The sequence below is a fragment of the Oryctolagus cuniculus genome, chromosome 15, assembly GCF_964237555.1.
Source record: "Oryctolagus cuniculus chromosome 15, mOryCun1.1, whole genome shotgun sequence".
NCBI lineage: Eukaryota > Metazoa > Chordata > Mammalia > Lagomorpha > Leporidae > Oryctolagus > Oryctolagus cuniculus.
The window spans coordinates 30,799,421-30,816,873 of record NC_091446.1 but is presented as its reverse complement, the minus strand read 5'-3'; the positions used below and the strand labels follow the sequence as shown (position 1 = coordinate 30,816,873).

The 17,453-nt window shown below is 39.5% G+C and overlaps 1 protein-coding gene across 2 annotated transcripts in view; it reads right to left on the bottom strand.

Annotated features, from left to right (window-relative positions):
* HPSE2 (heparanase 2 (inactive)) overlaps positions 1–17,453 on the bottom strand; it is a 781,878-nt gene that overhangs the window by 715,034 nt on the left and 49,391 nt on the right. The window contains exon 2 of one of the 2 annotated variants that reach the window (XM_051824058.2): positions 1,781–1,901. In XM_051824058.2, the coding sequence (XP_051680018.1) occupies positions 1,781–1,901 (121 nt within the window). Of the gene's footprint in view, positions 1–1,780; positions 8,505–17,453 lie in introns of those variants that run through there. The other variant, XM_051824060.2, reaches the window with a different exon arrangement.

Sequence of the window (17,453 nt, the reverse complement as noted above, 5' to 3'; positions counted from 1 at the left end):
AAATAAATAAATCTTTTTTTAAAAATGCAGTAAACAAGTCCATACCACATTTTAACCATGCAGGCTTTCCTACCAATTAGCTTCTCAAAGGAAAAAGTGGAGTAGGTATCACGCGCTTTCTTCAGTTTTCTACTAGAGGAGGAGAAAGAGGAGTAGGGACAGGACAGTGCCCGTTACAACTGTGTTACTTTAGCATAAAGACACATTTCTGTCCTGCTGGAGAAGAAAGGGATGACAACACTTTCTCCATCCAGAAAGCTGAAGGAGAAAGACACTTCTAATTCTGTGATTGTTCCACCTCATCATACAAGAAAATTCTGGCTGGATGATCTTTGTCCCTTTATCATCAGATAGTAAACATTTTGGGGGAAAAATCATACCCACAATAAATGCACTTGATTATAAGGAGTTCAGTTTGAAATCCTTTAACATGTTTGGAAGTAGGGATGACAGTTATTTGAGAGACCACTATATGTGAAAAATCAAATAACAAAAAAATTATCCATGTCTTACTCTCATCCATTAAAGGATCTACATTTTACCATTCTAGCCCATTCTGCCTTTTACATAAGGCCACTTTAAAAAGTTCACAGATAGGGGTGGGCATTGTAGTGCCACTTGGGACAACCACATACCATATCAGAGTTTGCTCTAAGTCCTGGCTGCTCTGTATCCAATTCAGCTTTCTACTAATGCACCTGAGAGGCAGTGGATGATGGCCGAACAATTGAGTTCCTGCTACCCATACTGGAGACCTGGATGGAGTCTGCGCCTCCTGCCTTTAGCATGGCCCAGCCCTGGCTGTTCGAAGGCATTTGGGGAGTGAGCCAGCATATGGAAGGTTTCTTTCTTTTTTTCTATCTCTCTTCCTCCCTTCTTCCTCTCTCTCCCTCCCTCTATTGCTCTGCCTTTCAAGTAAACAAATGTAAATATTTCAAAAATAAAGTTCATGGGAAAATGGAATTAAAAGACATGTTTGGGCATATATTTGGACCAGGGTTTAGGACATTGGTTAGGATGACCACACCCCTTATCTGAATACCTAAGTTTGAGTCTCAGCTCCACCCCCCCATATCAGCCTTCTCCTAAAGCAGACACTGGTAACATTGATCACTCAAGTAGTTGGGGTCTTTCCAACCACTTGGGAGACCTGAATTGAGTTTCCGGATCCTAGTTTTGGTCTGGTCCAACCCTGACCCTTGTGGGCATTTGGAGTCAGTCTCTCTCTCTCTCTCTCTCTCTCTCTCTCTATCTCTATCTCTCTCTCTCCCCCTCCCTCCCTCCCTCCCTTCTCCTCCTTCTCCCTGCTTGTTTTTCACACACGCACTCTCTCTCTCTCCCTCTGCCTCTGAATAATATTTTAAAAGATAAGTTTATTTTGATGAAAAAAATTGAAATCCATGTAGTTTCTCTTAATACACATTTTCCATGAACCTTCTAAAGACCCTTCTATGCACAGGTTTCAAAAAAAATTTTTTTTTAATTTTGCACCAACATAGATTTACCTTTCAATCCCATTTCCATAAACTTTTTGAAGTACCCCCACACCTTCATGTTATACAGGAAAAAGCATGGAATTTTCAGTATTACAGACTTTGATTAAAGTCTAGTTCACAGGGGCCGGCACTGTGATGCAGAGGGTTAATGCCCTGGCCTGAAACGGCAGCATCCCATATGGGCGCCAGTTCGAGACCCAGTTGCTCCACTTCCAATCCAGCTCTCTGCTATGGCCTGGGAAAGCAGTAGAAGATGGCCCAAGTCCTTGGGCCCCTGCACTCACGTGGGAGACCTGGAAGAAGCTCCTGGCTCCTGGCTTCGGATCGGCACAGCTCCAGCGGTTGCAGCCATCTGGGGAGTGAACCAGTGGATGGGGGACCTCTCTGTCTCTCTTCTGTGTAACTCTTTCAAATAAAAATAAATAAATCTTTAAAACAAATTCTAGTTCACAGTTTACTGTCTGCTACTGTGACTTCTGTTAACAAGTAACACATCCCTCCCAAGCCTCAGGTTCCCTATCTATAAAATAGAGATTGGTATACTTCCTTCCACATGTACTATTAGAATTAAATGAACTAATTCCTTTAGTACCAGGCATATAATTGCTACTTAGTAAAAGTAATTTTTATTCTGATTGATGTTCATTGTGGAAATAAATGAACTCTGGCTGGCACCGCAGCTCAATAGGCTAATCCTCCACTTGCAGCGCCGGCACACCGGGTTCTAGTCCCGGTCGGGGTGCTGGATTCTGTCCCGGTTGCCCCTCTTCCAGGCCAGCTCTCTGCTGTGGCCCGGGAGGGCAGTGGAGGATGGCCCAAGTGCTTGGGCCCTGCACCCACATGAGAGACCAGGAGAAGCACCTGGCTCCTGGCTTCGGATCAGCGTGGTGCACTGGCCACAGCACACCTGCCGAGGCGGCCATTGGAGGGTGAACCAACAGTAAAGGAAGACCTTTCTCTCTGTCTCTCTCTCTCACTGTCCACTCTGCCTGTCCAAAAAAAAAAAAAAAAGAAAGAAAGAAAAGGAAATAAATGAACATAGATGGGATAAGAGGAAATTATACACCTAAAACCTGAGGTTTGAAATTACTATAATAATAGCTTACATATATACTATTTCCTTTTATGTTCACAGCATAGGTATGACAGGCTTTGTCTCCATAATTCAGTAATAAAAACAGTTTAAAATTTCAAGCTGTTTCTCAAAGAGCTTGATACTAAAACCAGCTCTACTGACTGATGACTATACTATAATTTTGGTATATTTGCTACTGAAATACCTGAGAGCCTTTGTATATAATATTCCAGGAGTAAAAATTCAGATTGCCTTTCACATACTTTTCAGCTTCATTAACAATAGACGGGTAGATAGATATAGTAATGTAAGTTGTTTACACATACTACTTTCCCTGTTGGATGATTCTTAAGCATTAACTGACATTAAAGATAATTTCTAAAAAAGTTAAATATATCAATCATCTATATGTATCTCAATATATTTAATATATAATCTCAACACTAAAAATTGAACCTGTAACTAAACTTTTCCCTGGAACATAATTGTGTTCATTGAGCCTCAAAAAACGATTAGCTATGACTATAGTCTTCAGTTCCCTAGATTTATGGCACACTTTTACCGTTTTATACTCAATGTGCTAAGTTCATAATAATGCAAATGTTGATAATGGAAGGTTTATACTGATTCAGCCCATTCTTCAAGCATCAAAATCAACTCATAAACACTATTAACTCTTCCAGTACATATTTACTTCGCTGAATATTTTCTCTCTGTGTGACCTGACATCTAGATCTCTAATTCTCTGGAGTGAGATTTGGCCCATAGAGCCGGATCCAAGTCCTTACTTTATTCTAAGCCAGTTACATTAAACCATACCAGCCTTAACTGTCATCAAAATTATTCTGTTTCTTCTAGTCCTTTGGTCATCTACAGACATGTATTCTTAGGAAATGCATTTAATTTCTATAAGACACTTAAATTTTAAATTCTTATGATTTTCTGAAGCCTGATGAGCACAATAAAATTATATTTTCTGTGTTTAAATACTTATAAATCTTTTTCCATTTCAGGTAGAGATAAATAATACGAGAATCTAAGTGATTCTCATCCCTGATTACATATTAAAGTCACCTAAGAAGCTTTTGAACAATTAAAATGAGGCCTGACACATCTTGGATCCCTCACTATACAACACTATTTTATTTATGGTTTTAGAGAACAAATATAGATAATAAGGGATACAATATTATTTGATCTACTTGATTCATAGACTTCAAATAATGAGGAGAAGGAGTTCAGATTCTAAGGCATATCTCAAAAAAATATTGGTATCTATTTCATTCCTACATTTAGACAGTGGAAAGTTCAGAAAGCACAGGACCATCCTCAAAGGAAGAAAATCATGCAACTAAAAATAGCATACATATTATTAGCTTTAGCTGATTCTCAGCTGATCATCATTTCACACAAGAAATATTTTCAGAAGTGGGCACTGTGATACAGGGGTTAAGCCACCACTTGAAATGCCTGCATTCCACATTGGAGTGCCTGGGATGAAGTCCTGCCTCCGCTTCCATCCAGTCCAACCTCCTGCTAACGTACATCCTGGGAAGCAGCAGATGATGGCTCAAGTACTTGAGTCCTTGTCACCCATGTGGGAGACCAGGAGGAATTCTGGGCTCCTGGCTTCAGCATGGCCCAACCTCTGCTATTGTGGGCACTTGAGGAATGAACCAGTGGATGAAAGATCTCTCTCTTGCTCTCTCCTCAAATAAACAAACATGAATATATAAATATTTTAAAAGGAAATGTTTTTGCTTTACACCATCTAATTGGCAAAATTTGAAATACTAGATGACAATAATTATGGATGGAGAGAGGTGGAAACCTTCTTTTGCTGTAAAACAACTGGACCATTCTAGAGAGTATTCTGGCAGTATTTAGCTAAATTAAGTATGCCTATTTCCTAAGGCCCAGCAACCCCACTAGTGGGCATAAACCCCAGCACAACTCAGAAAAGAATTTGAATGAGGGTGTTCCATAAGGCTCTAAGTTTAAGAGTGAGGAACATGAGACACCCAGATGTCCATCGCAAGAAAAATGGATAGGTGAACTTATAAGGGCAGCTGTTACAAGCAATGTATTAAATATGTATTCAACAACATAGATAGCTTTAAATACAATGATATGCCAGGAACATACACCAAAAAGCCAGAATGATATATATCCAGTACAGTGTTAGTGCAAATTAAACACACAAAAAAACAATGCATTTTACAAGGACACAAAAACATCAAAGAACATACATCAAACACATTAGAGTTGATAGTTACAAGTAACTGTTAAAGAGAAAAAAAAATAAAAGGCTTTGCATGAACCAATGTTTATGAACATTCTCCTGCATACAAGGCAATACTTAACCAATTTTCTGAGGGACGAAAAGGAGAGACACTTAATTGAGTGCTGAGTATGGGCCAGGTACTATGTCACCTCCTCTACCCTTGGAATCCAGAGATAAATAATGTCATCTTCACCCTTAATCTGACAGTTTATCTGGAAAATGAACAGGTAAACAAGTGAGCTTACATGTCCATCTGATGAGTACTATAATAATAGTTTGGTGGAAAGTACTGTGGAGCACATACGGGATTATGGCTCAATATCAATATGTATATCTAGAGGGTCTATTAATTGATACATATGTAATTTTTATCACAATAGTAACAAACATTTCAAAGCTTTCTTTTTAATGTGTCCAGTTTTGCCTAATTTCTATTTGGGGAATAGCTAAGGGTTGCCTACTGTAGAAATATTGGAGTGCCATCTGCTGGTAGATACATTTTAAATGCTTCCCCACCCATCTAACAATTTATTTTCAAAGAAAAACATAAAAAATCAAGTCCATCACAGGGCACTTGGACTTTACAGAATGTTAGAAACTATCTAATTCAGACCCTGACTTTAGAAAGAGAAGAAAATAGGGGCCGGCGCTGTGGCTCACTTGGCTAATCCTCCGCCTGCGGCACTGGCATGCCATATGGGCGCGGGGTTCTAGTCCTGGTTGCTCCTCTTCCAGTCCAGCTCTCTGCAGTGGCCCGGGAGGGCAGTGGAGGATGGCCCAAGTGCTTGGGCCCCTGAACCCACATAGGAGACCAGGAGGAAGCACCTGACTCCCGGCTTCAGATCAGCGCAGCGCCAGCCATAGCAGCCATTTGGGGAGTGAACCAACAGAAGGAAGACCTTTCTCTCTGTCTCTCTCTCTCACTGTCTATAACTCTACCTGTCAAATAAAAAAGAGAGAGAGAGAAGAAATATCTCCTAACAAGATTTCATGTCATTTAAGGGAAGTCAGTACACATATTATGTAAAAAGCATGAGAAAATACAGTCATATTATTAAAGAGACTCTGAAGGCAGGCAAACAGGCATAAATACATATTGAGAGAAGAAGACTCAATATGAAAATAAAGCTTCTGTCATTATGGGCTCTTTCTTCATCATTTCAGCTAGGAAATCTATTTACCCACCCAAACAGACCAACAATAATATGGGTAGTTAAAACAGCAAATTTTCTTAAACACTTTTATAGTACAAGAATAGGAAATTGTGCAAAATATTTTAATGAATTACCTGATTTCATCCTATTACAAATCTAAAAGGCAGATTCTGATCATTTCATTTTAAAGAAGAAAATAACCAGCAGATTAGAATTATCAAGTAACTCACCAGCAGTCGATAGCTAGTAAGTACTAGATTGGGGATTCAAATCTAGGTCTGTTACTACAGAGGCTAAGCTCTTAAATGCTGGGATATTCTGAATCATTATATGTAACATATAAGTCAGCCCATATATTTAGTTAGTATCAATGAACATTTAAATCAATGTAGCAGTTTTTAACATTTTACTCAGCTTACCCGCCTCAATCTAAATGACACTTGTTTCTGTATAACACACCATATATTTTGCACAAAATAAATTTTATTTCCTTTTTCAAAAGCAAAACGGATAGCTTGGTTTTCTCCATGCATTTTTAATTTTATATAGAACACTAACTAGTACATAAAGACTAAATCTATACCAATAGTCATGATCACTTTCATTGAGTATACTACAGTTAGAAAGGAGCTGGCATTGTGGCACAGTGGATTAAGCTGCCACCTGCAATGCCAGCATCCCATATCAGAGAGCCAGTTCAAGGCCCAGCTGCTCCATTTCCAATCCAGCTTCCTGATAATGTTCCTGGGAAGGCAATGGAAGATGGCCCAAGTGCTTGGTCCCCCGACACCTATGTGGGGGACTCAGATGGAGTTCCAGGCTCCTGACTTTGGCTTAACCTAGACCTGGCTGTGTGGCCATCTGGAGAGTGAACCAGCAGATGGAATTTCTCTCTCTCTCTTTCTCTCTCTCTCTCTCTCTATCTCTATCTCTATCTCTCTATCTCACTCAGTCTTTCAAAGAAATAAATCTTTTAAAAATAAAGTAAGGCTTGAGGAACACTGATTTTTTCTTATTATTATTATCTGTTGAATTCTTTACTTAGTGTAGAGTTAATCTTATGAGTATAAAGTAAACTGAAAGTAGATCATTGCAAAAATTAGGAGAATAAGGCCGGTGCCGTGGCTCACTAGGCTAATCCTCCATCTAGCGGCGCTGGCACACCAGGTGCCAGTCGGGGCGCCAGATACTGTCCTGGTTGCTCCTCTTCCAGGCCAGCTCTCTGCTGTGGCCCAGGAGTGCAGTGGAGGATGGCCCAAGTACTTGGGCCCTGCACCTGCATGGGAGACCAGGAGAAGCACCTGGCTCCTGCTTTGGATCAGCGCGGTGCGCCGGCTGCAGCGCACCGGCCATGGCGGCCATTCGAGAGTGAACCAACGGCAAAGGAAGACTTTTCTCTCTGTCTCGCTGTCTCTCTCTGTCCACTCTGCCTGTCAAAAAAAAAAGAAAAGAAAAAAATAAAAAATTAGAAGAACAAAAGAGAAAGGAGGAAGAGGGTGGGAAACCAATAGCAAAGGAAGACCTTTCTCTCTGCTCTCATTCAGCCTGTCAAAAAATAAAATAAAATAAAAAATAAAAAATTAGGAGAATAAAAGAGAAAGGAGGAAGAGGGTGGGAATATGATATGGGTGGGAGGGAAAGTTGGGTGGGAAATATCACTAAGTTCCTAAATCTGTATATATGAAATACATGAAATTTGTTTACTTTAACTAAAAAAAGATGACTCCTAGAAATCTTTCCAGAAATCTCTTAAATTGTATGTACACGTTCTTGTTCCTATACTCATTCATTCATTCATTCTCTCTCTCTCCCCTCCCCTCCTTTCTACTCTCCTCTCCTTTCCTTCCCTCCCTTCATCCCTCTTTCTGTCTCTCTCAAATACCCATTGGAAAGAGTAGCAGGCATATTAAAAAACAGAAGCAGAAAAGTAGCAGGTTTTGTATTCCTTGACTTGTGAATGAGTTTAAGTAGTCATGATCTGAAGCACTCTGCCTTGTGAATTTACAAAATCAACCAGCCAAGACTTCCAAAGTCAAAAACTCACAATAAGAAACATTTAGGAAAAGAATCCATATTGAACTGTACATCAATTATTGAGGCAAAGGAAACCAGAAGTCCACACAAAATTAGAGGATGGACACAAAACCAGAATATTCCAGAAAGCAATAGGCCATAATTTTTTATCACAGATACACATGTGCTACATATAGTGCATATGCACACACACACAGGGGCACTAGGGCTGTGAGGCTAGAAAAGCCCTCCTAACACACCACTCCTTCCTAAAAGTTCACAAAATCTGGTTTTGCATAAAATTGAACAACATTAACAACCTCATGAAAAAATATTTTAAGAAAAAGAAAACAGAAGTTGAAAATCTCCCTAGAAATAAAAAAGTCATGCCAGAAAAGACTTGCCCATGAAAACTTTAACCTAATATTACAAAATACAGTAAATTAAGAAAATTGTAGGATATATGAAAAAAGTATAAACTCTGAAGCGGAATGACAAAAAAGAATTAGACAAAAAAGAAAAATACCATTTCATAAATGGAGACCAAGTGAAGTGAAAAAGTAGACAAACATAAAAATATTGCTTTCAAAAAAGGAAAAAAGATAAAAAGGAGAAAAATAGAAAAAAATTCAGAGAAAGGGACAAAAACAGAAAACAGATTTTAAAGAGATCTAAAATATACATAAAAGGACTTCCTAAAAAGGAGAACTACAGAATAGAATATGAAAAACTAATTACATAAAGCCACATTTTGAAAGGACACATTGCATCACAGAATGACCAATACCTAGACATATTCTAGTAAAATATTAAATAAAAGAAAGACAAAATAATCCTTTGGACATAGAAAATTGGGTTTGTCATCAGTTTTTTAATAGCAACACTATATTTTTGAAGACAATAAAGTAACAGATTTAAAACACTCAAGTACAGAAAAATGTGAGCCAAGGATTTTATATCAAGTGAAACTGACATTCAGGTATAAATGCAAGAGAAAAACTATTGGGGACATATAGGAATTCAAGGAATAAAAGTCTTGTTTCATATGCCTTTCCAGATAAAACTGCGAGAAAATATAAATTCTAGACTACTCAAATGACTGGAGGAAAGACAGCCATGTTAAAAATTAATGGTAAGCATTAACTATATATTTACTTACAGAACTAAGACTATATGATAATTACAAAGCAGAAAACTTAGTAGGCAATGGCTACATGCTCTAACAATGTAAATCCAGTACAACTATCAAAGAATGGGAGGGGTGGGCATTGTGGTATTACTAGTTAAGTTGCTGCAGGTATCAGAGTGTCTGGGATCAAGTCCTGCCCCTGTTTCCAGTCCGATTTCCCACTAATATGTCTGGGAGCCAGTAGATGATGGCCCAAATACTTGGGTTCCTGCCATCATGCTGGAGACTTGGATGGAGTTCCTGGCTCCTGGCTTCACTCAGTCTGGCCCTGCCCTGGCTGTTGCAGGTATTTTGGGGAATAAACAGCGAATGAAAGACCTTTCTCTCTTCTGTTTCCCTCTCCCTCTTTCTCTCTCTCACTTTCAAATAAATCAATAAATAATTTTTTTTTAAAAATTGCAGAAAATGAAGAAAGTAGAATTAGCTTAATGATTGACTTAGTTAATGATTAACTGAGGATAAAAGGACATTACCTCAGATCAGAAGCTGGGGGAGAGAAAGAATGAGAGTTTGAAGAGACTGTCTGGCTAATTTTCATATTGTTCACATTACGATACTAACAGAGAAAAATCAAAGCACAAGTGTATTAAGACATTATATAGAGATATTAAACTTATAAAATATAGCTTGCTTTACTGACTTGACTTTAGAACTATGTCAATGTTTTACTTAATTATAAGAGAAAATAAATTTTTAAAGCATTATCTAAAAATTGAAAATGAAATGAAACAAAGCAACCTAAATGTGTATACAGATGGAAACATAACCACTCACAGGGGAACTATTTTAAGTGGTTTTAAAACACAGTGGTTTATACATCTCTAATAATCATTGTTAGAAGTAGTGTTAGTATTTTTATTCTTAGACTGTAACATGTGCAATGTGAGATAAAGAAAATGAATTTTTATGTACTACTTTATTCTATTAGGAAGATCTGAAGTTCTCAACAAAAAAATAAACTGAATTAGAGTAACACTTAATATTAAAAACCAAAAGATTAGGTCAAGTAAAAGTTCTATGGTACTGAATTTGAATGGGGAGTATAACTAAGAATTCAGAATGCATTTAGTATTTTTAAATTATATTTTCTAGATCTATCTACTGAAATAACCTAGAAACAATTACCTGCCCAACTATATCTCTTATGTGATATGAATATGGTATAACTATATACTTAAGTTTTTAAAAGATCATATCTTTCAGATACATTAGAAAATATTTATGCAAATATTCTCAAGTTCTGGATTGGTATTCAAGAATACTAAAACAGCATTTACTTATGATGAGATTAAGTATAACATGGCAATATCAGGAGTAAATAGCATTTGAAACTTCTGATCATTTATATCTGATTTTATTTTTTTTAAGATTTATTTATTTGAAAGCCAGTGTTACACAGAGAGAGGAGAGGCAGAGAGAGAGAGAGGGAGAGGTCTTCCATCCGATGGTTCACACTCCCCAGTTGGACACAACGGCCCGAGCTGAGCTGATCCGAAGCCAGGAGCCAGGAGCCTCCTCAAGGTCTTCCACGTGGGTGCAGCGGCCCAAGGACTTGGGCCATCCTCCACTGCCTTCCCAGGCCATAGCAGAGAGCTGGATCGGATGAACCAGCACCCAAATGAGATGCAGGCACTTCACGCCAGGGAGTTAACCCGCTGCGCCACAGCACCGGCCCCTATATCTGATTTTTTTCTTTTTTTTTACAGGCAGAGTTAGTGAGAGAGAGAGAGAGACAGAGAGAAAAGTCTTCCTTTTCCATTGGTTCACCCCCCAATGACCGCTGCAGCGTGCATGCTGCGACCAGCGCACCGCACTGATCCGAAGCCAGGAGCCAGGTGCTTCCTCCTGGTCTCCCATGTGGGTGCAGGGCCCAAGCACTTGGGCCATCCTCCACTGCCCTCCCGGGCCACAGCAGAGAGCTGGACTGGAAGAAGAGCAACTGGGACAGAATTTGGCGCCCCAACCCGGGACTAGAACCCGGGGTGCTGGCGCCGCAGGAGGAGGATTAGCCTAGTGAGCCACGGGGCCAGCCAGAGAGAGAGAGAGAGAGAGAGAGAGATCTTCTATCCACTGGTTTACTCCCCAAATGGCTCTTATGGCTGGGACTAGGCCAGGCTAAAGCCAGGAGTCTAGAATCCCATCTGGGTCTCCCATGTGTATGGCAGGAGCCCAAGCACTTGGGCCACCTTCTGCTGCTTTCCTAGGGGCATTAGCAGGGAGCTGGATCAAAAGTGGAGAAGCTGGGATTTGAGCCAGTGCTCATATGGGATGCCAAGGTGTCAAGGCTGCTTAACCCGCTGCCCCACAACACTTCCCCTCCCACTTCCTCTTTGTTTTACTTTATCCTAACCTATTTTACCACATTTCCCTAATCCTAGGTGCCATCCCAAAGGATACGTAATTCTTTTGATTCTCCCTCTTTAAAACTATAGCATCCTTCCTGAGTCTTCTCCACTCCCTCTATTTCAACAAGAAGACTGCATCCTACCCCAGGGCTTCACTATCATCATCCCAGTTGCCATCCCAAACAAGGCCCCTCAGAACAGAAAATCTAAGACTTAGCACTGTAAGAGAACCCTTACTGGGAATAAAGAGAAGAGACTGTTACATGAAGGGCTATGTGTATGTATGTATGTGTCTGGGGGCGGGGAGAGGGGAAGGATAGAAATCCTGGTAATGTTAATTAATAGTCATTAATAGTACTTGGTATCATGGATGAAAGTATGAAAAGAAAACAGCAAAATAGACATACTAAAAATTTGGTTTTGTTATTAATCTTTAAAAATGTTAGTTTATATAACTAAAACAGTAAATTATTCATTTTATCACACAGCACTTTGCCTACAGTAAATGTTCTAGAAGCATCTGCTAAAAATGAGTAAAACTAATTTTGAACTATTTTACCACATATACGTAACATTGTTAGTTGGAAGGTAACAAAAGCTTACCTGTTAACTACAATGAATCAGACACTATGCTCGGTGTTTTACAAACATTTCCTCTACTAATACATAATTATCCTACAACCCAAGAACTATTCTATGTATCAGTAAATGTTTATCTCATTAGCATACAAGACCCTGTATAAAACTTAAAATTTCATAGTCAGATAGATTGGATAGCATTGTTGTCTAACCAATATTTTCAAAAATGAATTTTGCTTCTATCCCAGAGCTCTTCACTATACATGAATCTTTTTCATATACATATCTCAAATAACCTATTAGCCCCCTCTTTTCTCCAGGGCTCACATCTGGGCATTCACAGCCCTTCTAAAATTATATTTATAATGTTCTTTAATATGTGTTCCAGAGTTTTATTTTGTTAAAAATTATCTTACCAGCTGGCGCCACGGCTCACTAGGCTAATTCTCTGCCTGAGGCGCTGGCACCCCAGGTTCTAGTCCCGGTTGGTATGCCGGATTCTGTCCCGGTTGCTCCTCTTCCAGTCCAGCTCTCTGCTGTGGCCCAGGAGGGCAGTGGAGGATGGCCCAAGTGCTTGGGCCCTGCACCCGCATGGGAGACCAGGAGAAGCACCTGGCTCCTGGCTTCGGATCGGTGCAGCGCCGGCCGCAGCACACCGGCCATGGCGGCCACTTGGGGGGTGAACCAATGGAAGGAAGACCTTTCTCTCTGTCTCTCTCTCTCTCACTGTCTAACTCTGACTGTCAAAAAAAAATTTTTAATAAAAAATAAATAAATAAATAAAAATCATCTTACCACAATAATGTGAAGTATTGATAAATGTGAAATAAAGCACACATTTACACTCCCACCATCTGGTTAGAATAGAAATATTAAACTATAGCACTATGTTAAGCAGTCAAAATATTTAAATTATTTCATAATCTTTTAAAAAAAAACTGGTCAAATCTGAAAGAACAACATGGATATTGACTGCCATCTTGTGGGTTGTTAATATAATTACAGGGGAAATATTTAAGGCAAAGATAGGAAAACTGTTGGGAGTTAACTTATCCCCATTGCATAGTACAAACCAGGATACTTCCCAGGGTAGAAATAACATATAATCATCTGATCATTTATATCATTTCAGGGCTTTATGAAGTTCAAATACATTTAAACACAGGCACAAATACATGTACTCCCTCAAGGGACTCAGTGAAACCTGAATCACTAAAAAAGAGCAGAGGTCACAAGAGAAAATATTTTTTTGCTTGAAAATAAAAGAAGGAAGGAAGGAAGAAAAGGGAGAGGGAAAGCAGGAAGGAGGAAGGGAAGGGATTGTACAAAGGTATAGGCAATTGGAAATTATCTTAGAATTCTCCCTACCACATCAGACTTCATCTGTTAATCTGTATAACCTTTAATTTTTTCTCAGTTTCTCTGGAGTTCATATTTTACATTCATAATATAAGGCTAATTAAAACTTTATGAGATTGCTTAAGTATTAAGAGCTGTAAGTATTCAGATATGCTGAAGTGTGTAGGTCAGTTGTCTCATGAAGTGAAAATGTCATTTATGATCACCTATAGAGTTGTTTAAAAAATGAACTAAGTAGAATGCTTAGCATGGTATCTGGTACATAAATACAATAAATGTCAATTGCCTCTCAAAAAAATTTTTTGCTGGGATCCTGGAAGAAACTGAATCCTGACTTTAAACCAGAATGTTTTTGTGTTCTCTTCAGAAAATCTATTGGTCTGCATTTTTAAAGCATTGACACACTAATTCAAACTTCCAAGTAACGGGCTTCTTTCTTCTTATTACTACAGATATGAAATCTATCTCTTTGGGATGCCTCACTTAAATTTTTACATTTATTTGTTCTTGGCCAAAATTAAATCAAGGAAAAAAGTATTTAGCAAACAGTGCATATATAATGTTCAGACAAATCCAGCAGTCCCCCTTTTTCTGCAGAGATTATATTCCAAGGCCGCCAGCAGATGCCTGAAACCATGGATAGTGTCGAACATTACAGATACTATGTTTTCCACCTTACCTGAAGCACTTACAATGTACTGTAGCTGCAACCTTTACAGCTTTGAGGTTCAACAAAACACTATCACAAATTTATTTTTCCTTCACAATTTCATAGATAGAAGATTTGTTCTTATCATAGTTCTTAACAACCTCAGCATCCAATTTCTTTTCTTTCATATAAAGCTGAGAACTTTCACCTCTTCACCTAAAGGAAGTACTTCATGGCCTCTCTTTGGCATACCCAAATTGCCAGCATAACTATATTTGCACTTTAGGGTCGTTATTAAGTAAAAGGAGGTTTATTTGAACACAAGCAGTGTAATGCTGATAATGTGGTCGGTTTGGTAACAGAGATAGCTGCTATGTGAAAAAAGGGTAGGTGCACATATAGCTCAGATATGCTGGACTAAGGGATGATTCATCACAGGTAGGATGGAGCATGATGATGAGTTTCATCACGCTGTTCAGATGGCAAGCAATTTAATATTCTGGAATTTTTCATTTAGTATTTTCTGATCATTATTAACCATATGTAACTGAAACCACAGGAAGTAAAACAAACCAGATAAGGGAACACCACTGAATTACACAGAATAGACAGCATTCAAAGCAATGTGAATTAACTACAGAAAACTAAGACTCCAAAAAGAAAAAGAAAAATAATGAATTTCTTTTCATCTGTTTAATTAGAAAATAAAATATTAACACTGGTATTATAACTGATTTTTGCCAAGAATATAATATGCATCATTTCTAGTGGAGTAATAAAGTCACAACAATCTTTCTAGGAGGCAATCTACCAATATTTATATATGCTTATATATATATATATATGTCTTAAAATATTCCTATTTATTAGCATATACCTAGAATTTATCTAAGGAAATACATAATACACAAGAATAATATTTAAGAATTCATGTCAAATACGAGTATAGAGCACTGTTTGGCCATAGCCTTAATATCTAACAGTAAAAGAATGGTTAAATAATTCATAGTATCTCCATACAATGTACTATTAGAGTGTACCCTCTCAAAATTTTGTTCTGCCTTGGTAGCCTACATCTGATAAGCCAGACACCTTCTAGGAAGAGAAACCTGGTAGTAAGAGTCTAAAATAACATGTTATGAAAGTCAACTGAATGAAATCCTTACTTAAGGTATAATAAGCTGATCTTCTGTATACTAAGATAATCGAAAATGAATCTTGATGTGAATGGAAGGGGAGAGGGAGTGGGAAAGGGGAGGGTGGTGGGTGGGAGGGACGGTATGGGGGGGAAAGCCATTGTAACCCATGAGACGTACTTTGGAAATTTATATTCATTAAATAAAAGATAAAAAAAAAAATTAAAAAAAAAAAAAAAAAAGAAAGTCAACTGAAGAAAAACCCAGGAACTTCTTAGCTAGAAAAAGGACTACAGAAAAGAAAAGAACCTTCAGGGGGATTCCAAAATGGCAGAATAGGGAAAGGACAGATTGCTTTAGGCTAGGAGGAAAATAGTAGCAAAAAAGTGGAGGCTGTGGATTCCCAGGGGAGAGGTGGCGAGACATCTGCAGTGGGAATTCTACAGAAGAGGGATGCCGTGGGTCATCATGGAAGATGCAGACACACTGCAACAAGCATGCACACAACACATGACCCCCACAGCCAAGAGCCGGAGGAAGCTCCAGCCTGGGAGAATGAGGTGAGAGCAGACGGTAGCAGCCCATGCCACTAGTGATATAATCGGACAGAGAGCCTGGTGGAGTACTATCTCTGAGTCTGGAGCTCTAAGGGAACAGGGTACCCACCTAACCCCACGGAACTAAAAGGCACGTTTCTCTCTCCCCATCCCTGGACAACAGCACCTGGCAATCAGCAGGGACAAGGTGCCATCTTGATACCAGTAGTGGCTGCAGCAGCTTGGGTGTGTGCATCTGGCAATAGGTGAGGAGAACGTGCCATTTTGAAATCAATAGTGGCTTTGGCAGCTCTCCGGCATACCCAGCAACCATCAGGGAGAATTAACCATTTTGAAACAAGTAGTGGTTGCAGTGGCTCTTGTGCACAACTGTGATCCAGGAGTTTTTACTGAGGGAAAAATCCGCGTTCTCCACAGATTTTGAGTCTCGCTGGAAGACTGATGGGGGCGGGGCACCCATGTAGAAAGGAGAAGTACCCTCTGCTTCTCAACATATCACAGGCTCCAAGGCTCAAACCACCAAGGTGGAACACCCACAGGCACAGGCTCTGGGAACATCTCTGCTCTCTCCGTGGACAAGATACTCTAGCGAGGCAGAATGGACACTCTACACCCAGTGACTGTGGGAACTTTGTGTGCTGAGACTGTGGGAACTCTGACTGCACAACAGCGTGTAGGGTGTGTGCGGCTCCAAAGGTTCAGAGCTCCCTGAATGCCTGGGCTGGGTCACTGAGGCAGGATCTGTGTTCACACAAGGACTGCACAGATCATTTGTGCAATTCATGTGGCAATGGGCTAAACCAGGGCATGGGTGATCTTGGAAGACAGGAAGTAAGGGTGTGACTACACCAACGGAGGTGATCATTCCTTCTCCCCTGATGACAACAGAGATCATATACCATGCCCTATTAGGGTGTTGCCCTGGATACTTGTCCCACCTTGGAGCACTCACCAGAGCTCCCTGACCACACCCAGCACACACCTCTAGGTATTCATTGAAAAAGCAAATACTCCATAAGACACAGAGCCATAGTTCAAAAAGATAAAATGCATCAGAGGAGAAAACCAGCAAGTATTTCCACAAATGCTTAAAAATAAATGCAGAAACTCAAGAAACAAATAACAAAGAAAGAAAACATGATTCCTGCAAAGGAAAACAGTGACACTTCAATATTAAATGTGAAGACAAGATATGAAGACAAGATGTGAAGACAAAATGCCTAAAAAGGAATTTCAAATTATTCATCAAGGATTAAAGCAGGGGTTCCCAGATGGTGGAATAGCAATAGGATGGTCTGACTTCTATGGGATGAAATTGGTGTTTAAAAAGGGGATAGCAGAGAGAGTGCAGTCTCAGGGAAGAGTTAGGGAAAACCCAGCAGAGGAAACTCCACACAAATTAGACACTGGATCTGTGTGGAGGGTGTGGACAGGCACAACTTGACTCCAACAGCCAAGGACCTCAGCAACAGCCATGGAAAGAGGTGAGACAAGTCTGCAGCAGCCCAAGCCACTAATGATAAAGCTGAGGGAAGAGCCTGGAGAGAATCCACTTTGAGTTCTGTGGGGGACAATATGCCTGCCAAACTTGGAGGGTGAACCAACGGCAAAGGAAGA